Below are 23,486 nucleotides of genomic sequence, written 5' to 3' on the forward strand. Positions count from 1 at the left end.
AAATTTCTGACTAATAAAATATATTTCTGATCCTTCTAGGTGGTGCATGGAAACGTCATTCTTGTCATTCATTAGTGACAGATGATTTTGAAGTTTGAGGTATATTGTTGATACTAAATTTGTTGTTAGGTTGTTATTTAATAATTATCAATGTCTTCAACTAAAGAAACGATGGGGTGAGTGTTTAAATTAAGCTTAATTTTATTGAAATTTCCAGGCCTTTAACAGTATTAAACAGTCCTTAATTATGTTAGAAACTCACACCCAAATTTTTCCTGACCCTACCCTAATACATTTTATATATTAATATACGTATATTAACGTATTTTATTTTTAGTGAACAACCAATTTTTACATGTAAAGCGCACGTTTTTCATATTGACCCTAAGACGAAACGATCTTGGATGCCTGCATCAAGTACAGCAGTTAGTGTTTCATTCTTTTATGATTCTTCTCGTAGCCTATATCGAATTATTAGTGTCGAGGGACAAAAAGCAGTTATAAATAGTACAGTTACGCCTAATATGACTTTTACCAAGACATCACAAAAATTCGGACAGTGGTCGGATGTTCGGGCAAATACAGTGTATGGTTTAGGGTTCTCTTCTGAAGCAGAATTACAAAAGGTTAATTTGTTATGTATATTCTTTATATATATAAAAACAAGATTATATTTTTAGTTCATTGATAAGTTTAATGAAGTTAAGGAAGCGACTAGGTCAGCAATTAGTAAAGTCACAGCCAATGGTGGTACTCCTGTAACCCCTGTCACCAGTGCTAATGCTAGTCCAATTAATGCTCGTGCTTCAACCACTGCTTCAGATAATACTGATAATTTACTAGAACCGCCGGGTAAAACCATAAATCTTATCATTATTTACTCTTCTTATCTCAGTAAATACTATTTAGGTAGTGCTTCACTTTCAACATCAAATAAGCAGGAACCAGATGAAACTGTACATGGTAGAAGCCACTCTCTTTCAGCTATTCAGAGTAACGAGAGCCCAAGTCATCAAATTAAAATGGAAAAAGGCAGTTATGGTGGCAATACAACAACTAATCCTGTTGATATGCAGTTGAAATATGAAAATGACAGGTTAAAATTAGCTTTAGCTCAAAGGTAAGATATTTTTTTATTTTGAAGCTTATAATTAATTGTTTTCCTTTTGATTTGTTAGTTCTGCAAATGCTAAAAAATGGGAAATTGAGTTGGCGACCTTAAAAAGCAATAATGCTCGCCTTACTAGTGCCCTTCAAGAGAGTACTGCTAATGTGGACGAGTGGAAGAGACAGCTGGCTAGTTTAAAAGAGGAGAATATGAGGATGAAAGCAAAGTATCAATCGGATTTGGAAAATAGTAAAGGTTGGTAATACTTAAAAAAAATCTATTTGAATGAAATTGTTTATTTGATTACATTTCAAATTTACAGGTGGTGGTGATTTAGGAGATGAATTGAGGAAAGAAATTCAGTCTCTGCGACTTAGAGTGGAGCAGCTGGAAATGGAATTAGAAACAAAAAATGATGAAATAAAACGAGTCTCGTCTGGTAACCGCTTGCCAGAAGTTCAGGTACATTTGCCATAATTATAGTGTATAAATAAATGAATATATTAATTATTTACAAATGTTTGATGGGCTTGTGCAGCCCATTTTGTCATATAATTATAGTCATAGAGTAATAGAAATGCAACTCAGTAGGGGACTCTGGCGCAAAGTTTTGCTTTGCCCAACATCCAAAGGAGCCATAATGGGCCATTCAAGTAATTTGATTGGTCATTTTAAATCTCCATTATAAGCACCTGTAAGAAAAATATTTTACTGTGAAGTCATTTGATTGGTTCATTAGTAATGTTTGGCACGTGACAGCCTTGACGTCGTGATTTTTAATTGACCAATGAGATTTAAATAAAAAATTATTTTTTCTAAAATAAATTAGTTAAATTAAATTCAATTAAACATACATATAGATATAATATTTAAAAATAAATAAATATAAATATAATCTAACAATAAATATAAATTTATAATGTAATTTTATCTACAAAATATAAATATATCTATAAAATATAAATATCATATACATATATATAAAACCATAAGCAAAAAACTTTGGTGCATTGCAAATAAGTTATCTCTTCCATCTCTCCGTCAGTACTTTTTAAATATTTTATCCGAAAGATCATTATGGAATGTAAAATTGAAGGGTTTTAAATTTACTTTTTTTTTAACATTTGACCAAAATTTAGTTATATTATCGACGTGGCTAAATCGCTGAATAAAATAAGACATAGCTCAAAGACCTACTGACTATATTAAAACAATTTTGTTAAGGGTCTGGGGCACGAGATATTGATTTGCCTCTATAAAATCCGTCTCAATTTGTGGATTTACTGATTTACTCATAATTGTATGTAAACAGAAATCACACTTAATTTCTTTTTTAAAAAGTTTTACTAAATAACCTGTGATTTACACTATGGTACAATGTAAACCTTTTGTTTGCTCTAAGAGGAACATCTGGACTGAAGTTTTAGTCTAGTAATTAACAGTAAGAATGAGCAGAAAAGGGGATACTGGTTGAATGAATACAAACTTTACCATTACCTTCTGGAGTTTGTTCAAATGTCGATGATACTTGCTTCGAACACCCTGGTAGTGGGCCTGGATTGATGGAAATAGGCACTACAAGTATAGTAAGACAGTTTAGAAATTAATGGTAATAATTATGAACAGAAATGTGACTGACTCCTTCAATTTACCTTCTATATAATTTTGATTTTGATCCACTTTCATTTGTACATATTCTGGGCTCGTGGTATTATTTTCATCATCACTAAATTGTTCATAAGTACTTAGAGGAAAGTTTAAATTTATCACAAAAATGTCTCACACGGTAAAGATCATAAATTTGTCTCATGTTTAATCCAACCAGTTTAGGAATTTTAAGGTTTTCTACTCATTTCTTAAAGATCGCTTTTTTAACGGAAAACGATGATGCATTGACTATTTGTTCATACGGCACAACACTTCCTAGAATGGGAATGCATTTCAACTACCGTATGTACTAATAAAATTAAATAATAATTTAATGTATAAACGTTATAAAAAGCCAACCACACTGTTCTCTATATGGGGCAAATTGAAAATAGCGTGAAAAATAAACAAACCATCAAATGAAATGAACCAGTGAGATTCTGTCGCGGCTGTCAGCATAGCGAATAAAACAGATAATGTGTTAAAGGTAGCGACATCTACATGTTGGATGTCGCAAAACTTTTCTCCAAAATTTACTATGAAGTTAAATCTCTATATCTCTATGATTATAGTGGAATGATAATACATGTCATTAGTGTAACTTGACAATTTAGAATTAATTCCTGAACGAAAATATTTACAATTATTTGTCAATCCTCTATTTTTGTCATAGTCTCTCCAGAAGGAGAACCAGGAATTGCAGGCCACAGTGAAATTAGCCCAATCGGAACTGGAAATCGCCCTCAGCGCACACGACTCTCAAAAACAGATCCTCTTGACGCTTAATCAACAGTTCGCTGCTCGGATTCACGAATTGGCGACCATTCACGACGAGATGACCACCGCGTTGCAAACATGAAACACCCAGGCTCGAGGCTAGCCGAAAATTCCCGAGCAGACTATCTCATTTCACTTGTCGCGAACTCGGTCGCTCTTCAGGCTTTTTCTCGGCCACATCGTCGGGAAGGCGCCGGTTTATATGAATGGGTTTTATTTTTGGAATTTCATTATAATTCTTCGTTTCGATAGTTATGAGACTGAATATTTTTTTTCATCCTTTACATGCAATTCTTTTTTGTTTATTTAATTTATTGTTAAATTGTTTTATGGCCATCAAGTTGCATTTGATTTACATTATAGTGAGATATTGTAGTATTGGTATTTATGATAAGACTCAAATCAAAATGTAGGTGTATTTAGAATGGAACAAAATCACTGGCATTCCAGAACCTAACATTATTAATTTGCTGCCAATCTTTATAACAGTGTTTTGCATTTAAGGTGAAATTATTCCATTATTAATTGAATCATTGATTTCATTCCAAATTATGAGCGTTATAGCATAGCGCGCATTTGTGCCATTTGTTTTCAATCCACTATAATGTAATGTGGTTTAATTGAAAGGAAATCGATATTGTGCCACACTGTTCTGTTTCAGGCCACTATGTACATATTTGAGTTTGTATATCCTCGAATCAAGCCTCCTTTTTTACACGTTTACACTGATATAGATAAATTATGCTTCAGAATAGCTTCAAATATTGACTAAGAATTGTTTTGTCCTATGTTACATCTGTATTACATATATATAAAAGATATTTATCCAAAATAGTAATAATAATGCAGAGTTGGTTAGTATTTATAAGTTTGCTAAAATACCCGTTCGCCCAAGTCTCGAATTGCAATAATCTTCAAAATTCTTGCACCACCTCTTGAAAACTTCAAATGTAAATATGCGTATTTAGACAATAACGCTCCAACGAGAAAGAATTCACATAGAGTACAAGAATATCAGTAAATTGAATAAATACGACTAAAATAATCTACGGTTACTGTTAAATGAAACGGACAAAAAAATGAGTGGTGCTGTAATTTTGGATAGATCAGAACCTCGACTAATAATGCGCGAAACCAAAGTCTAGATGTATTCAAAACAATGTATCGAAAAACTACAAAAAAAAGGAATTGTGGATATATTCTATATCACGTAAGAGTATTTCTATTTTAATTAGTATTATAAGATATTACGTTGCAGTTGTTTTGTTCAAATTGTTGATTTAAGTGCAATAACAGTAATTTCGTATCAAGTGAGATTCATTCAACTAGAAGTTTAGAAAAATGTAATCTTAGAGAGTCATATCGAATTTAATTCCGTTAAAATTGTTTGGTACGATTACATTTTTTTATCCCTAGACGAATATTATTTATTATTTTACGTAGCTCTGCCTACAGCTCACGTTTTATATATTTACAGTAAGCATTTTTTTGATGCTTATTATTTTATTTCTTTATGTTATTATTTATATATTTTAATTGAACTTTAATCGTGAATTGTATATTACAATTTTTATTTATTTACATATCGTTTTTGTACTGTCTAATTTTAAGTGTCTAATGTTCTCGAAACAAAAACATAAGAATTGGAAAATACTGTAGGTGTTCTTTTATTTATCATTGCACATGGATAATAGTAAAAAAAAGATATATTATTAAATTAATGATGATTAAAGAACGAACGTTAATGTATTGTTATATGATGTAATATTACTGCTATTTCTTGGCATAGAGCACATGTTAACTCTAGAATATTTCAGAGCGAGAAATATACCATTTTGTACACAAAGGTGTCTTATTTCCAACAATCAAGTTTTTTCTTGTTATCAAGCATGTAATGCTGGTGTTATAATGTAAATTGGGTGGCTGAATCCAAATTAGCAGCCCATTTTTTAGAATTGGTTCTAGCTTTCGAAATATTCAATAATTCATTATTTTACTATTTTTGACCATTAACAGACAGTAGTTGAACTGAGTTTTTTAGTGCTGATTGGGATCTGTTTCACGTATTAGTGCCCAACAGTAATCGATCATCATGCCTTCATCCCAAAAACCTTAGTATTGCTTTTTTGATTCTCGCTATATCTTGGTGTAGGCAATTTCCTTGCTCATGCCACCCAAGTTTTGTGGGAAAAAATGAAGATGGGAATGCAGAAAAAGTATTGAGGGAGACTTGAGCTCCAATCTTGTGGTAATTTTGCAACAAGCTGTCGATTATGTGTTTGCAATTCGGTGATTTGCGGTTACCGAGAAAATTGTTGTTGCTTCATCGGGCGTTAAACATTTTGTAACATATTTTTAAACACTCAATTTACTTTGCGAAATTAAATGCTTTCCTTCCATAACGAAATAGCTTTCATTGCTCACCAATGATGAAGACGAAGTTCTTAAGCATTTTTTTGCACCTGACCTGGACAAATTGGCAATGGATCACTGTCCGTACGTGGAACTGGCTTCGACACTAATGATAAGTCAGCTTATTTATACCGTGCTATTTTTTTTTAACCGACGACATTTATCGAGTAAAAGTAGCAATTCTCTACAAAAGCATACATTTTTACCAAGTGATCATTTGTACAGCTTTGTTCTCCAGGCGTTACAAAACAATTTCGATACCCATTTTTTGTTAGTGTTTACTACAGCAAAACCAAAGCAAACACGAGTGTATTTGTCATACCAAGTTTGCCAAGCATATAATATCCATAAACCTAATCTAAAATACTTTGAATCGACTTTAAAACGCAATTTTCATGTGATTCATTGATTTCATGAACAAAATTGCAACTTCAGCTCATAGATATAACCAGCTATCTGAAATTCTTGACATTATCAGTCCATGTAAATCAAAAAACCCAAGGCCTATTCTATTATAAGCGAGACATCCTAATTGTCAATGTTTAAATCCCCTGACTGCAAGAGATGATATATCTCGATGTATAGTTCGACTAAAGATTTAAGTGGTCAACGCAAATATGACAGACGATGTGGTGTAATGGTAATGATATATCCAACGTAATGTAGTCTATTATCTGCAGAAGCAGCAAACTCCCGTTTGTTACCAAGTCCTGTAAGAGACCCTGGTCAACTCGGTGACATACGGCCCTATGTCCATGTTGATGGGTCTGATACAGGTTTATAACATAGGCACAAACCAAATATTTTCAAACAAGGTTCACAAGAAGATTGAGACACCAGTGGTTGCAGAATTTTTGTCAAACCTATAAGCGTGGGTTTTGAAGGATGCCAAGCTGATTCTTAGCCAGCCAATTCAACCACCAGCGAGATTCTCAATGTATGCCACTTATGTAAAAGTATCCGTTTGAATTACAAGTATTTAACGCGTAGTTAATTTAACACAACCAATCTCCAACCCCCCACCCCCCATATAAAAGTATCGGAATCCTCCCGTGACAAATCTTAAATTGTACTGGATAAAAGCTTAGGCAAAATAACTATTCTGTCATAGTATGAGATCATCACCAGTAGAGGTTTACAATTAATTCCTTATCTTATCAACCTTCCTTGAGGTATTAATTTCTTTTCAATAAGAGTATTTCCTATAATTTCGCATGTGCAATGATTTGCGGATTTTTGAAGCGTCATTATAGACTTAACAGAAACAATCTATATTTTTGGCATAAGTAACAAATGTTTTAAAAGGCGTATAAAGTACGTCTCTTAAGACAGTATAAAAAGACTTGACTTAATTGACTTTGAATACTTAAAAATGCTGGACAATATCTAGACAAAAATATATAGCAAAATAATATACAGATGTCATATTTAATGTACGGGAACTCTTTCTAAAATGTTCTTCTGATCAGTGAAAGTGGAATGTTTTCACTTCAAATCTCCTTATAGAAATTTTCTTTATATTATATATTATTGTTTAATAACTCAAATGATTAACATTAACCTTAATAGGTCTGACACCTAATATAAAGATTTACATAATTTTTAAACGGTTTAATTCCATTAAAAATATTAAAACAGAGTCTACTGTTATCGTTTTTTGTATATAAATATCTAGTTCTTAAATAGTTGCAAGAGATTAAATTCCATTGCACACCTATATTGCAGGTTTCGTGTGGTCTAATATTGAAATTTATGACTTCCGCGGATTTCAAATAATCGCGATTCGACAGTACATCGATTAAAATAATAAAGTTTTAATACCCTGTAGGATCGTAAATTTATAAGATGTAAGACGTGGATTTAGATTAAAGATCAACTATGCCTCATAGGATTGAACTTCTGATCCCAAGAAAGATGAATTGCGCTTCTAACATTTTTTGAAGCATATTTAAGACCTATTTTGTGATGGTGTCTCATATCAGGCTCGAAATTTAAAAGGCAACTAGCCAACATGAGTTTAAAAGTGTTTATTTTCATATTTTCTTGTAAGTAAACGTGTAAACTTGTAAGTAAAAAATGATATATTTCATTGATTTATATTTTAGTGTGTTCTATAACGTTATGTAAAAACTTAACAAACCGTCAAAACAAATCTGGTAAGTTGAATAAATATGTTGTTGTACAGAAATAAAGAGTTCTTTAAAAGACGCCATGGAAAGCAGTGCCTCTGAACTTGAATATATAGTATCGGATGAAAAGGTCAACTTTTTTAAAGCTATTATTAGTTGTTTGGAAGCCGACATGGAACTGGCAACAGTGCTGAATAAAGAACAGCAGGAACGTTTGGATTATTCCCTAAGGGAATCTCTTACTCAAGGTACAATAAATTGTTCAATAAGATTTATTGTTTGATAATAACTTTGTTTTAAGAACTCATTATTTAATAAAACTTCGTTTTATAGTTATATAAGCTAATATACTTTTGATAAAACTCGTGAAACATGAATTTCTAGAGAGGCGAGAAAAAGCATCGAACCTAGTAGCGCAATATTTTATGGAACAACTTTTTATTTTAATTAATTATGTAATTATCTTTAACCACCTTTACCATATAGAGGGATATTGGCTGTCTGGTACAAACCTGCCTGAACCTGACATCAAACAATACTATTGGATTACTGGCGGAAAGAAGGCTGTTTATACCAACTGGTTACCTGAAGAACCGAAACTGGATGTAGATGAACACTGTATCTCATGGCTGGAAAAGGAGAATGGTATTGGATGGTCTGTTCAAAATTGTTATGCCGAACTTCAGTATGTCTGTCAATATAATCCATATAAGCAGACTTAAATAAGAATAAATTTTGTTGAAAACATTCTAGTATTTACTCTAGTATTATATTCTTGTATTTTAGAGCGTTTAAACCGTGTGTTGTCATGTTTAACCACCAGCATCTATCCGTTTTATTTTCAACAATTAAAATGAACACAAAATATTTTATAATCTAACTGTATTTAGATCACATCGTCATTACGTCTACTTAGATGTTAGATTTAAACTGCAAGAACTGGTTTGAAATAATGACCAACTAAATATAAAAATATCGATTTTTACAAATATCTTAAGAATAAGTCAGTTTTCCATAAGGAATCTAACTTCAGGTAGCCGGGTGCTAAAGCTCTATCTCTAAAGGTTTGAACATTGAAAATAAGAAAAAAAAATGTAGACCATAATACGACCCTAATTCAAAAGTATACAAACAATTTAATACAGTAAGTACAATTAGACCTTGAGAATCGTGGAAGGAAAATAGACAATTTCTTAATTTCTAGTTATACTTGTTCGTTGGATTTTAGAATAATAAGTTAGGATAATATTTAATAAGTCAATTTACAAACACTATTCACCTGAATTTTTTTTTATATAAAATGACATGATAGATAAAAGTTTGCATTGACTATTAAAAAATAATTTGTCTTGCATGGTTAACTAGATTTTCTATTCTCAAAAACTATCGTTTAATCCTAGTTTTAAATAAAAAATAAAATAGCGCTAAGTGGTTGAATTAATGAACATGAAAACCCCAGTATATTTTTTCTCTCTAGTATTATATTCTTGTATTTCAGAGCGTTCAAACCGTGTGTTGTCATGTTTAACCACCAGCATCTATCCGTTTTATTTTCAACAATTAAAATGAACACAAAATATTTTATATTCTAACTGTATTTAGATCGCATCGTCATTACGTCTACTTAGATGTTAGATTTAAACTGCAAGAACTGGCTTGAAATAATGACCAACTAAATATAAAAATATCGATTTTTACAAATATCTTAAGAATAAGTCAATTTTCCATAAGGAACCTAACTTCAGGTAGCCGGGTGCTAAAGCTCTATCTCTAAAGGTTTGAACATTGAAAATAAGAAAAAAAAATGTAGACCATAATACGACCCTAATTCAAAAGTATACAAACAATTTAATACAGTAAGTACAATTAGACCTTGAGAATCGTGGAAGGAAAATAGACAATTTCTTAATTTCTAATTATACTTGTTCGTTGGATTTTAGAATAATAATTTAGGATAATATTTAATAAGTCAATTTACAAACACTTCACCTGAATTTTTTTCTATATAAAATGACATGATAGATAAAAGTTTGCATTGACTATTAAAAAATAATTTGTTTTGCATGGTTAACTAGATTTTCTATTCTCAAAAACTATCGTTTAATCCTAATTTTAAATAAATAATAAAATAGCGTTAAGTGATTGAATTAATGAACATGAAAACCCCAGTATATTTTTTATTGATGAAAAAATAAAATTTACAAATACTCAGAATTGTCTTAAAAAAGGAGCACAAGTTTTATGTACATATTTCAGTAAGATTGTCATTGCAAAACGCAAAAACTCATGGTAGATAACAATATTTCCTGTTATTGAATAAAATAGGAATACGGGGAAAATATAATACATTATTTGATAATTCTTTGGAATGATTAGCAGATATAGTTAATACGTAAACAAAACATATACTAACATCTTAACAGCTAACAATTTTTAAATTTTATTTTATAGATTCGGATCACATTTAAGTTTTGACTAGTTTTATACCTTTAGGATTACTCTATATTGTTTATTCCTATGAGAGCTTCCAACTGTTCAGATGTCGATTCCTTTAACCTGGAACTGTTGTATATTAACGAGCGTTTTGCAATTAACACTTTGGAAACTTACTGCAAAGATGTAGCCTTGCGAAATAGCTTCACATATAGTACACAAAGGACACCATATAATGGGTCCCAGTTATCAAAATACAGATATATTATTATCATAAAAAATGCAATCGTCATTGGAATCAGGCCTATATAAAATACATAAGAGAAATTCATATTTTTTACTATGGCATCTGTTATCATTGTCATTGGAATAATCATAGTTTTTGCCATGATGGCAACCAATGAGGATGTAAGAAGGCGACTCCTAAAATACTTTATTTTAATCTACTTTCCTATATCTTTTTACTGTTACTTACCACAACCATAATGCTTCTGGAATAACTGTTTCCATAAATGTACTAAGAATTAAAAAAATCATTTGCTCTCTGGTAGGCCACTCAAAGGTTTCCAATTTAGAAAAATGGAGAAAAAGGAATATTGGCCATAGGAAAATAAAAATGAACAAACCTACAAAACCTAAATGTTCCTGTGTAACTCTTAATGACGCAATAACTATTTTGAGTTTAATTTACCCAGAAATAATGGTATGTCCATTTTTTCATCATTTTCTATGACTCTTTTAAGAAAAACTACATATGTTGAAGAGAAAAAGGCACTTAATAGAGAGAGTGCTGCTCCAACAGGTGCCTGTTCATCAAATTTTATGTCACCAATATTAATAAGTATCTAAAAATCAGACTTGAAAATATGTAACCAATGTATCCAATTAAATTCCTTACCATACTCATTACACTTAATATAACTGCAACTAGTTTTGAAATAGTAAATTTATCAGTATGACTTGCTGGATACATTCCTGATAAAAACAAGGTAAATATACTTGATGTAGAAAAAAATATATTCAACCAACTCCTATTTGATCTAAGTAAAGCTAGCTGATACATGTAAGTAGCTGAAAAAATCTAAAACAGGCCTAATGTAACACTACAAAGCATTATACAACTTACCAGAAAACAAAATAAAAAGGCAACTTTTGCAACTTCATATATAGGTAGTTTAACAGAAGCTTTTTTAATTGATTCACTAGCTCTTAGTGAAGCTTGATATGATAATCTGGCCAATAAAGCATCTTTAGCTTCGGCTTCAGACATATGCCTGACTTCAGCCATTTTATTAAATCTTACTGACCTCAAAGAGGAGTCATCACTTTCAGTCTCAGAACTCCTGTCTATATATTCTCTATCTGGGGTTTTTACTGGCACATAAGTGGGATTACTGAGTCTGGCCTCTGCGGTTTCCTCAAAGTTGCTTTCATCTTCTGGATCGGTTTCCAGGAAGATATAATCCGAAGGCCTTGAACAGTAACTATCTTTCCATGGAGGCCACAATATGAAGCCTAACAAATATATGGCGAACATGGAAGTTTTGATATAAGTACAAAAAAATGGTTTTTGAAAGGTTTCATGAATATATGTGTACTAAAAGTGGTTTGTTAGTGATGATTAACATTAACAGCTGATCATATACTTACAGCGGTGAGTTCTGAAGACGATATCCAAATTATATCTACTAAAAGTAAAATTACCAAGCCCAAAATAATTCTTTGGTTCTTCGTCAATATATTAAGCGAATCCATGCTTAATATTTACACGACATTATATATAGGAAGTGTGGGTGGCCAAATCATAAATAATGCCTGATATGGGCATAATGAAGCTAAATGTAAAAAAATCTGGGGATTTACGTGCCCATACTCGCTAAAAAAAGTAAATACAAAAAATTTAGGTAACCTACAAATTCGCCGGATTAATGGAAGTACATAAACTACCTAGGGCTATCCATCACGAATAGGCGTGTATTGTGAGTTGCTTAGATACGAACTAGTTTGAATACAAACACTTAATATTTGTTCTTAACAATGTTATCAAACGGGAAAAGCCACTTGTCTTCAGCTAAACAATTCGGTATGTACATTTAAATATAGATAAATTTTATACATTTACAAGTCCTATACATGCGATTTTCTTGATTTAGAAAAACCTAAAGATGCTATTGAAGTTTGCGAACCAATTCCTATAGAAAAACTGAACTGGTTAATTCATTTACAACATATTCGCGGTGAAACAGAATTTTGTAAAAAATTAATTGCTTCAGAGCTCAATAGAAGCAACGGAAAAAACGAATACGCCTTTTATAAACAGGTTTGTGAAACAAATTAATGGTATGTTATAAACAAATATTCTATTGTTAGGGCATAATATTGAAAGAAGAGGGTAAGATTCAAGATGCCTTGGAGACATTTCAAAAGTGTTTAAAATTGAATCCAAAGAGCGTTGTTATTATGAAGGAGATTGCAAAATGCTTGTGAGTTATGTAGTTGCATTTATCATTATTAGACAATCGAATAAGACGTTTTAGGTATGATATGCGTAGATATCGCTTGGCGTTGAATGCGTATATGGAAGCTGAGTCACTGTTAAAGACATCAGATTGGAAGTTGTGTTATTTTATTGGTATGCGAAATGTGTTATGCTATTTTATTGTTTTAATGATCTCTTATAGCTCAGTGCTGTTTCAAGTTGGGACATGTGGAAAAGGCTAAAGAGTATGCTCATAAATCTGTTAAAATGGGTAAACAAGAACAGGCATATGCATTATTAATTAAAATATTAGGAAGCGAACACGATTTAAAATCGGCTCTGGCTGTATCAAATGCTGCCACAGAGTAAGCTGTGCATTGTTGTTTAAACTGTCCAACGCCAAGGAATTATTTTTGTAGATGTTGTCCAGATAGTGTAAATATGTTGACGGAATCCGGGTTGCTTTTTCTCAAGGCGGGCCAAGCTCAATATGCTTTTGAACGTCTCAGTCAAGCATTGGCGTTAGATCCGGCATATGCCAAAGCTTTGTTGGGTATTGGTTGCATCACTATGGTATGTTATTTAATTTTTGTTCCTGTTTGTTGATGTTTTGTAATAATTTGTTTGTTAATTTATAAAATAAGTGATTACAAGTCAATCATCAATATTACCATCCCAGTTTTACGGGCATAAAAATGCGGAAGCTTAATTCTTATGTATAAGGATTAAACAGTTCATATGAGCTTTTGAAGGAATTGTTTTAGAGACACGAAGAGTACGAAGTGGCTCTTACCAAGTTCAAAATTGCCGTCTTGCACGAACCAGAGTCCGTTGCTTTGTGGAATAACATAGGGATTTGTTTCTATGCCAAACAAAAACTAGTAGCGGTAAAAGAAGCGGTAAAATGCGTGAAAGATTGTTTTAACTTTTAATATCTTGATTTAAAGGCCATAAGCTGCCTAAAAAGGGCTTTGTGGATATCTCCTCTGAATTGGAAAATCATCTTTAATCTCGCCATAGTGTACCTAGCCACTCAACAACCAGCATCGGCCTTCAATTTTGCATGTGCCTCCGTAAACCTGCGACCTGATGTTGCGGAGTGCTTTGCAATTCTTGCCTGTAAGTGGTGGTCCGTCCGTATTTGTTTGTAGTTTAGTCCACCAAAAATTATCTATAATATAAGGTTGGGTAAAGTAATTTCGGTTTTTTAAACAGATGACTTTAATGTTATATATTTCTGGTAATACTTATTCAGTCAAGCCCTACATGTTACATAAGAATAGAACATTCTGTAGAATACTTTGAATATAAAAGAGTCAACCATTCATACAGTCAACAGTTATTGCGCTTTGGAAATTGAGATTAATATCCAGAAAGTTATTTTTGTCATATTTTGTTTTTTTTGCATTCGAACGGGCTCTTTATGGAATTGTATGGTGTTTATGGCGATGAGCTCTTAAATGAACGACATTATACAAATTAGTTTGCTCCTTTTCATTCTCCATTTCATTGCTTCATTTCTCCATTTCAAGTTCTATAGTGGCGGAATTGCGGTTTTACCAGAAAAGTACCAAAACATCTCCTATCAGGGTGGTACTTTTACCATGTATTAGTATTTGATATTTATATGAATATATTCACTTTAAAAAATATAAAAAATTAAAATAATTTTTTCTCCAAAGCATTATACACTGGAAGTATTATTAAAACCTTTTGGTGATCATTTAAATGTAAGAATTTGTGATAAATGAGCTTGTAGTAAAAAATTAAGACGAAGAGAGGGAGGGAGATATAGAGAGAAGAGAGAGATAAGAGTGTAAAAAGAGGGCGATAGAAAGACAGAAAGAGCGAGGTAGTAAGATAGATAGAAAGACAGAAAGAGAGATAGAGAGGAACAGAAAGAAAGTGAGACACACAGTAAGAAAGAGAGAGACATAAAGAGATTGAAATGCAGAAAGGCGAAAAAAGAGAGAGATATATAAAGTGAGATGAAGAGAGAAAAGTAGAAAGAGAGAGAGAGGACGGGAGTATAAGGAAAGAAAGATAAAGGGAGAGAGAACGTCAGATAAAGAGAGAGGTAAAGGCATACAGAAAGATAAAGAGAGAGAAATACAGAAAAAAAGGGAAAGACAGAAAAAGAGAGAGAGAAAGGGGAAAGAGAGAAAAAGAGAGAGAAAAAAGGGGAAAAGATAGAAAGAGAGTGAGAAAAGAGGAAAATGAGAGAGTACGAGAAAAAGAAAGAGAGAGTACAAGAAAGAGAAATAGAGAGTACGAGAAAGAGAAATAGAGAGTACGAGAAAGAGAAATAGAGAGTACGATAAAGAGAAATAGAGAGTACGAGAAAGAGAAATAGAGAGTACGAGAAAGAGAAATAGAGAGTACGAGAAAAAGAAATCGAGAGCACGAGAGGGAAAAAGAGAGAGTACGAGAGAGAAAAAGAGAGTACGAGAGAGAAAAAGGGAGTACGAGAGAGAAAAAGAGAGTACGAGAGAGAAAAAGAGAGTACGAGAGAGAAAGAGAGAGTACGAGAGAGAAAGAGAGAGTACGAGAGAGAAAGAGAGAGTACGAGAGAGAAAGAGAGAGTACGAGAGAGAAAGAGAGAGTACGAGAGAGAAAGAGAGAGTACGAGAGAGAAAGAGAGAGTACGAGAGAGAACGAGAGAGAAAGAGAGAATACGAGAGAGAAAGAGAGAGTACGAGAGAGAAAGAGAGAGAGAGAGTACGAGAGAGAAAGAGAGAGTACGAGAGAGAAAGAGAGAGAGAGAGTACGAGAGAGAAAGAGAGAGAGAGTACGAGAGAGAAAGAGAGACAGAGTACGAGAGAGAAAGAGAGAGAGAGTACGAGAGAGAAAGAGAGAGAGAGTACGAGAGAGAAAGAGAGAGAGAGTACGAGAGAGAAAGAGAGAGAGAGTACGAGAGAGAAAGAGAGAGAGAGTACGAGAGAGAAAGAGAGAGAGAGTACGAGAGAGAAAGAGAGAGAGAGTACGAGAGAGAAAGAGAGAGAGTACGAGAGAGAAAGAGAGAGAGAGTACGAGAGAGAAAGAGAGAGAGAGTACGAGAGAGAAAGAGAGAGAGAGTACGAGAGAGAAAGAGAGAGAGAGTACGAGAGAGAAAGAGAGAGAGAGTACGAGAGAGAAAGAGAGAGAGAGTACGAGAGAGAAAGAGAGAGAGAGAGTACGAGAGAGAAAGAGAGAGAGAGTACAAGAGAGAAAGAGAGAGAGAGTACGAGAGAGAAAGAGAGAGTACGAGAGAGAAAGAGAGAGTACGAGAGAGAACGAGAGAGAAAGAGAGAGTACGAGAGAGAACGAGAGAGAAAGAGAGAGAGAGAGAGTACGAGAGAGAAAGAGAGAGTACGAGAGAGAAAGAGAGAGAGAGAGAATACGAGAGAGAAAGAGAGAGAGAGAGTACGAGAGAGAAAGAGAGAGAGAGAGTACGAGAGAGAAAGAGAGAGAGAGTACGAGAGAGAAAGAGAGAGAGAGTACGAGAGAGAAAGAGAGAGAGTACGAGAGAGAAAGAGAGAAAGAGTACGAGAGAGAAAGAGAGAGAGAGTACCAGAGACAAAGAGAGAGAGTACGAGAGAGAGTACGAGAGAGAAAGAGAGTACGAGAGAGAAAGAGAAAGATAGAGAGAAGGAGAGATAGAGATAGAGAGATAAATATAGAGAGAAAAAGAAAGAAAGATAGAGAGAAAGATAGTGGGAGAAAAATCGAGAGAGAAAGGTATAGAAAGAGAGAGGGAGAAAGAGAGAGAGATATTAAAGAAGGAGAGACAGAGGGGAGATGGAAGAGAAATGGAGAGATTTGTGTCTATATCTACCACTGGCACACTGGCTGTTTCCAAACTATAAAAATTGTAATAGCAATTACGGGAGAGTATTTAGACTTAAGAGGTTTCTTTGCATTACGCCTTGGAGAAATTCGCATGTACAGACCCCTGCTTACCTAAACACGCTTTTCCAGATACCCTGTTCTACTTGAAGGACGTCGAGAACGCCCTTAAGGCAATGACTCACGCCTGCACACTGAGCCCGAACAATACGGCGTTCATGGCCAACGCCGCCCTAATGAGCAAACTCCTCGGACAGTCGGAAACCGCCGACCGCTACATGACAACGTTCCGGCAGCTGGTGGACTCGGGGGAGAACGTGGCTGACGAGGTAAAAACATTCTTCCTCGCCTTCGTTATCAGTTTATCGGCGGCGTCGTCGCTTAATTGAGACGAGAAGAGATTTTTGCGTCATCGCAAATTATTAATTTATTTTTGTAGTGTCGTGTTATTAATAAAGCCGCAAACAGGAATAATTGTCCCCTTTTGCAGGTCGAGAGGCAGATGGTATTATCAATCAGTCCGCTAGCGGCATAATCTGAATCGGTGTGCAAATATATTTTTATTTTTTATTTGTTTTTGTTCTTTTTTCACGGCTAAAAATATACGGACCGAACGAGTGGGAATTTCCGTTTGCTTTCTGTCGTCTTCCTGATTCTTTGGCGCAATTTCCTTCGGCGATTTTTAATTTTTCTATTTGCTTCCTTTTATTTTTATCTGAATCGGTATTTTTATTTGACCGTACATGTTGTCGATGTACTCATATGGATGGATAACACTGTTTTGGTTGTTTTGTAATACTCGTATAGGTGTAATATATTTTTATTTTGAAATCCGATATTTGTTATATCCAGAGTTGCCAATGCCATTTTATTAAATTTTCATAAAAAGTATTATTACGAAATATAACGTTGCACTTTTCTCTCCGTTCTCTCTCTCTCTCTCTCTCTCTCTCTCTTTCTGTCCTTCAATATTTCTTTCTCCATTTCTCTCTATGTCTTTTCTGACCGGCTATATCTCTCTTTCTGACTCTTTATTTTTCTTTCTGTCTTTCTTTCTCTCATACAGACAGACGGAGGGTCCCTCTTTATTTATTTCCACAATTTCATTTTTCTCAAATTCTTACATTTAGATGGTACCCAAAAAGTTATAATAATCCCTCAAACCGAATTTGTTCATATACATTTTAATAAATGATTGAACGTTTTGGGGAGTTTGGGCGAAAGATTGAAGCCAATAATTTTCACAAGCTACTTTTTAAATTATTTGAATAAGTAATTTTAATTAGTAGAATATACGATTACTAACTAAAATTCTTTCAAATTATTTTTAGACATTTGAAATTTGAAATAAATTTTGCCAGTAGTCTTTTTAGGTATACGAACAATTTTTTTAATTTAAGATATAAAATATCATCGTGATTTTTATTTCAGCAAACATTGTACACCACCTGGAACAAATAAATATTTAAATTTAAAATAATAATACTATTATCCTATATGGTAACAATGCTAAATACCTTGAGAATACTTTGTTGGAAGGGGCACATCAAAAAAAAAAAAGAAAAAAACGAACTGGAATTAAAATACAAAAAATGTATTGATTATTTGGAAGAAAATCTAAATTATCCATATATAATAAGTTGTTGCTATATAAGCAGACACTAAAACCTACATGGACCTACGAAATTCAGGTATAGAGTTCAGGTAAAGAGACAGAAATGAAGAAATAGAGAGAAAGGCAAAAAAAGAGAGAGAAAGGTATCAAGAGAAAAAAAGAGAGAGAAAAGTAGAAAGAGAGAGAGAGAGGACGGGAATATAAGGAAAGAAAGATAAAGGGAGAGAGGACGTCAGAGAGAGGACGTCCACTGCGTTGGTTGATTTTCCTGGGGCAGTGTCCAGAAACTCAGCATCAAGCCAAGTTTTTGCTTCAACTGTATTTTTTCCCTTCAAAAAGCAATATTTTATCCACAACACGCGAAACGCGAAAATCCTTTTTATCCATTTTTTCCCCAATAACAAAGTTTGCTTTACTCAAAATATTAGAATTCACAAGCTAATGGTCCGACAGCTGTCAAATTTATACACGCATCTTTTAAGGGTTAGGGCTAACACTTTAGGCTAAAAAACATATGGATTTAATTCTAGTAGCGCCATCTATGTGTCAGGCCAATTGACATATGTGCTTGTCTATTAATGCAAGTACAACAGAACAGTACTACAACAGTAGTAATAAACTAATTTGTAGATTAGGATTGTACTAAGCATATCTAATGTACGATGTAATTAATAAAAACATTAGTTTTGTTTTTCGACCAAATATTTCAGAAGCTCTACTACAGTTACGAAAATATGGTTTATATCGAAAATAATGGCACATATAGTCTATCCGGTAATATATCAATGCACGTCCTCAAAATATATGACGTGAGCACATCGCAATGTTGTCGCATTAACTTTGCATTACCGGTTTGTAGCCAATAATTATTATCACTAATGTTTTGAAGAATTTCAAAATCAGGCAAAATCCGAAACTACAAGGATTTATTTATTGAGTTTAATTATTTTTAAACTCAATTGTGCCATGGCGTGTTCGGGATTGAATTAAGTGAAATCCTATTTACGTTTAGCGACAAAGCGAGCCATCAAAAACCTTTAACAACGACCCATTATAGTCTAATCTCTGGATAATTCACCCGATGTCGGCAATTTTAGATTGCGTTTAATGGCGTTTTAGCGGTGGCCGATTTTCCGTTGTTTTCCCGTAAAGTTTGTTTCTAGCGCGGGAACTGACCGGAGGCCAGTTTGGATTCGACGAAATGCCCAAAAGTATTGGTGAAATTTGCTATGTATTTGGTTTAGGAAGGTTTTGTTTATAATTCGTTATAAGTTTTGAAATTAGTAGGCATTAAACTGCATCGTTTCAATCCTTCGGGTGATTGAATTCACTACGGCTTTTTTCTGATGTCTGTCTAATTTACGAGGGTGGTCCGATAAGTATTTAGCCTACAAAAGAAAAACAAAAATTTTGGGAAATTGTCGCGATTTCTTTCTCAACATAGTCTCTCTCTTCGCAAAGTGGGCCTCGGTGGCGGCGATGACTTCCTCATGCGACTCATATTTCTACCCGGCGAGTGCCTTTTTCAAGTTCGGGAACCAAAAGAAGTCACACGGGGTCAAATCTGGAGAGTACGGTGGACGGGCAGCAGTTCGTAGCTCAATTCAACCAATTTGGCCGTGGCGAATGCGGAGGTTCGAGTCGGTGCGTTGTGCAATTCGGCATCTAATCGGCCCAATAATTCGGCACAGTATACCCCTGTGACAGTTTTGCCATTCTCCAGCTAGTCCATGTAGATCACATCTTGTAAATACATTTCTTAAGAAAAGACTAACCGAATATTGGAGGTAATAAATATGTTAATTTGATCATTAGGAGTTAAAATTAATATTGCTATAAAATAGAGAATATATAGAATTTCAATTGGGACACGTAGGACAGTGTAGGAAGCAATAGATAAATGAAAGCCAAAGAATACAAACTAAAGATGAGCACCATCTGCAAATGCAAATGCAAAGAACAATGCAATTTCATTTAAACATTTAAAAGATAAGGACTATATAAATACATCTTTAAAAATTAATCTCTTATAACTGCAACTATCTGCCCGTGGGCAATACCTATTATTTTATGAATTCCGTTATACAATATAACTTTACTGAAATGTTCAAGATCGCTTCACTAAGTGATCTACCATACAAACTTATAATCTTATTCTAGATACTATTCTAACTTATAACATCTAAAGACTATTCTAACTTATTCTAGAGATTATTATATCTCACTTTATGTGTCTATTAATCAGTTCGTATGGTAGTTTGTGTTTGACTCTAACACTTTGAATCACACTCGTTATCCGTTCTAAAAGGATATCGCGCTGAATTAGTTTGTCGTAATTTAGACGTAATTTGTGGCATCGACGATGACTCGCAACACTTTATTCTGGAACCTCCGAAGGATATCTATGTTAGATTTGCTAGTAGTACCCCACAGATCAATACCATCAAGGGGTTAAAAATACCACAATTCGCCTTTGTTTAGATGAAGTTGGAGGTTTCTTGTGGCTGATGTGGGATCATCGTGTGATGATAAAACCGCTGTATCGTCATCATATATTACAACAGTAGTGTTTATTGAGGTCTGTAGATGAGGCTATATGAATACATAAATGAAGTATTGGAAATATGTAGGAGTTTAGGAACACATAGAACAAATAGAAGAAATTATGAATTATTAACAGTATATTTGTAAACACTTTAAAGTCTTGATGAATATTAAGATGTTTAATGATTAATGCAATAAGATCTGTGACTATATGACGTTTTATACTTTGAATCTTGTATTCATTATTTTGATTATTTACTTACTTTATAGACCTAAGTTTTCGAAAATCAACAGTTAATTTAATGACTATAAATACCTTCCTTATTCATATATTCTTATTAATACTTTGTTGAATTAAACTTAATGAGAATTAGATTCAATTAAATGCATTTTGAAAATGTTAGTGAGTGTTAGTTCTTGAGATAGTTTACATGTATTTTAATATGTTTTGACCGATTTGATCGATGTTGATCGATTCCAAGGACAAATAGTTTTGGTCGCAAGACAATGCTTTGTGTTTGGTGAAACCCCACTCTGGTATTGAAACCTGCTGAAACAATTAATAGTTATCCCTACAGACAACAAATTATCAATTTGAACCATGCATTGGTCGAAAGACGTCCAGAATTGGCACTTGGATGGGATGGGTTGTCTCCAGACCTTGCTCCGTCTGACTATCAATTTCTCATATCAATGCGCTTTCAAAGCTCAATCACCAATTCGGAAGAAGTTAGGAAATTACTTGATGAATGGTTTTGCTAAAGTAAGAACAGTTTTTTTGGGATGGCATCTATAAGCCTGAAAGATGGGAAATATTTATAGAATCAAATGGCCAATAGTTTGAATAAATGTAATTTTTAATTTTCTTGAAACTTATATAGTTCCGAAAAAAAAGCTGTAATAACTTTCCGGTAGACCTGTTACTACTAGGGATATATCATTTTAAAGCTATATATTAGGATAAAAAAAAATTGTTTTGTCCTCGACGTTATATCCAAGGTCCGACCCAAAGATGTCTGAAATAAAATATTAAAGGGACTGGAAATATTCGAACTAACCACGATGCTATTTATTTTTACATTATTTTTGTATTAATACAAAAAATATTCTTTCCTATGTTAGTTATATAACATATTAATTTCAGGTCGCCAAATTGGTGGAGAATATCCGGTTGGCATGTGACCAGAACCCATCGCAGACCCCGGTGGTGAATAATTTAGAAGATAACATGACGCATACGCAGTCTGATAACAATGTTTCTGGGGAGTCCAGTGGAAAATCCCTAGATGAGGACGAAGTTTAAATAACTTTTAGAATATATTACTATAATATGGATTGTTTTTTTTTCAGCGATAAAAACTTTAGCAGAATTAGTTATACATTTGAGAAATGCTGGAAGCTATTTTGTTTTATATTTTAATGTTCGTTTACCAGTTATGTGTTTTTGACTTATAATGATGTTAATAAAGGATAGAAAGATTCTAAAAAATTATTTGTTTCTAAATTATAAATACAGTGTAGATTACTAAGATTTTTTTGGAAATATAAACTCTAACTCTAAAAACCATAACAGTCTGCTAGTATAATATATAAATGTCTTGGAAACAATTGATTCATCAACTGCTAAGCTGTCAGAGCTTTTGTCTGACCTTTGAGCTGGGTTTTTGATACTTCCAGATCTTCCATGTCGTATATTGTCAATTAAAGTGACCTCATTTAAATCGTTCAAACTAAAAAAACATTATATTTCTATTTACTTCCGATTCTAATATGGACTGGAAAACTGCTCATTCCTGTTTTAACTTGTAGTTGTATTTTCGATTTCGAATGGAGATGATCTATGGATATACACATATAGTCTATCCAAACTTGGTGTGAACATACGTCATCTAAATTTCTGAGTTTTAGTTCAAGTTGGCTTTGACATATAACAAAATTCTAGTTTAAATTTTCTAGTTTAATAATTCTAGTTAATTTCAATATTATAATACATGTACTGCATATATTATCGAATAATATAAACTAGAGTTAATTTATCTACAGCTACAATAATTTATAGGTTAGCGTTGTTTTATTCTATTTACATTTAACTCTTTCCACACCACCCATGAGGTAGAGTTCGAGGCGAGTTTTTTATGTAGTTGCATCCCTATGGAAGCCTAATCCACCTAATTAACAATTGTATATACAAGTAATATGTTTTAGTTTCATTTGAGAGCATATTTAGCTTTTAACATTTAGTTCTTGTTTCCTTCGATTGTGCGTTTCCTTGTCAAGTCTTTCGAAGACATCCAAACCGAAGATACTAATAAAACTTAGTCAATTGTGATTCCAACGTTTATCTTTTTCCATCAGTTTTGTTTGGTTGTCTTAATACTATTTTTATTATCATCTTGCCATCGGCCCCATTCTGAAATGCCCATGTTTCATCTAAATACACAAATTGAAATAATAAGTTTTTTGATTTCATTATATGCCCTTAAAAATTGTATTCTTTTAAAAGCAATATTTGGAAGT

The 23,486-nt window shown here is 33.2% G+C and overlaps 4 protein-coding genes, 1 long non-coding RNA gene and 1 pseudogene across 7 annotated transcripts; 4 read left to right on the plus strand and 2 right to left on the minus strand.

The window, feature by feature from the left end:
• Nucleotides 1-66: 66 nt before the first annotated feature.
• On the plus strand, nt 67-5,378 carry homer (protein). 2 transcript variants are annotated; one of them, XM_076401814.1, is made up of 7 exons: nt 67-176; nt 338-626; nt 681-852; nt 910-1,120; nt 1,179-1,363; nt 1,431-1,570; nt 3,429-5,378. In XM_076401814.1, the coding sequence occupies exons 1-7, from the start codon at nt 151-153 to the stop codon at nt 3,612-3,614; spliced, it is 1,209 nt and encodes a 402-aa protein (XP_076257929.1). In that variant the 5' UTR covers nt 67-150; the 3' UTR covers nt 3,615-5,378. The 2 variants fall into 2 exon arrangements, with proteins under 2 accessions (XP_076257929.1, XP_076257928.1); XM_076401813.1 differs by having other exon boundaries at nt 74-176; nt 681-1,120.
• On the minus strand, nt 2,398-2,925 carry LOC143194992 (uncharacterized). Its single transcript, XR_013005434.1, has 2 exons — nt 2,761-2,925; nt 2,398-2,683 (listed from the first exon to the last, which is right to left on the minus strand). It is a non-coding gene; the product is annotated as an uncharacterized LOC143194992 (long non-coding RNA).
• Nucleotides 5,379-7,817: 2,439 nt separating the features above from the next.
• LOC143194987 (C-type lectin mosGCTL-7) lies at nt 7,818-8,820 on the plus strand. Its single transcript, XM_076401818.1, has 4 exons — nt 7,818-7,989; nt 8,050-8,100; nt 8,151-8,321; nt 8,560-8,820. Exons 1-4 carry the CDS (start codon nt 7,956-7,958, stop codon nt 8,793-8,795), a joined length of 492 nt encoding a protein of 163 aa, XP_076257933.1. The 5' UTR covers nt 7,818-7,955; the 3' UTR covers nt 8,796-8,820.
• A 1,416-nt stretch (nt 8,821-10,236) lies between these two features.
• On the minus strand, nt 10,237-12,478 carry Slc35f5 (solute carrier family 35, member F5). Of its 2 annotated transcripts, none has more exons than XM_076401811.1 (7): nt 12,157-12,478; nt 11,633-12,103; nt 11,405-11,587; nt 11,198-11,351; nt 10,982-11,141; nt 10,684-10,929; nt 10,237-10,629 (listed from the first exon to the last, which is right to left on the minus strand). In XM_076401811.1, the coding sequence occupies exons 1-7, from the start codon at nt 12,259-12,261 to the stop codon at nt 10,569-10,571; spliced, it is 1,380 nt and encodes a 459-aa protein (XP_076257926.1). In that variant the 5' UTR covers nt 12,262-12,478; the 3' UTR covers nt 10,237-10,568. The 2 variants fall into 2 exon arrangements, with proteins under 2 accessions (XP_076257926.1, XP_076257925.1); XM_076401810.1 differs by having other exon boundaries at nt 10,237-10,635; nt 12,157-12,476.
• BBS4 (Bardet-Biedl syndrome 4) lies at nt 12,451-22,412 on the plus strand. The gene is made up of 10 exons (XM_076401809.1): nt 12,451-12,589; nt 12,660-12,826; nt 12,877-12,989; nt 13,044-13,138; nt 13,188-13,350; nt 13,405-13,558; nt 13,750-13,872; nt 13,933-14,104; nt 16,943-17,139; nt 22,114-22,412. Exons 1-10 carry the CDS (start codon nt 12,544-12,546, stop codon nt 22,270-22,272), a joined length of 1,389 nt encoding a protein of 462 aa, XP_076257924.1. The 5' UTR covers nt 12,451-12,543; the 3' UTR covers nt 22,273-22,412.
• On the plus strand, nt 14,446-16,928 carry LOC143195680 (uncharacterized; annotated as a pseudogene).
• Nucleotides 22,413-23,486: the final 1,074 nt, after the last annotated feature.

The sequence above is a fragment of the Rhynchophorus ferrugineus genome, unplaced genomic scaffold, assembly GCF_030347505.1.
Source record: "Rhynchophorus ferrugineus isolate W39M unplaced genomic scaffold, kcgeb_rfMv2 rfM4, whole genome shotgun sequence".
NCBI classification, from domain to species: Eukaryota; Metazoa; Arthropoda; class Insecta; order Coleoptera; family Curculionidae; genus Rhynchophorus; species Rhynchophorus ferrugineus.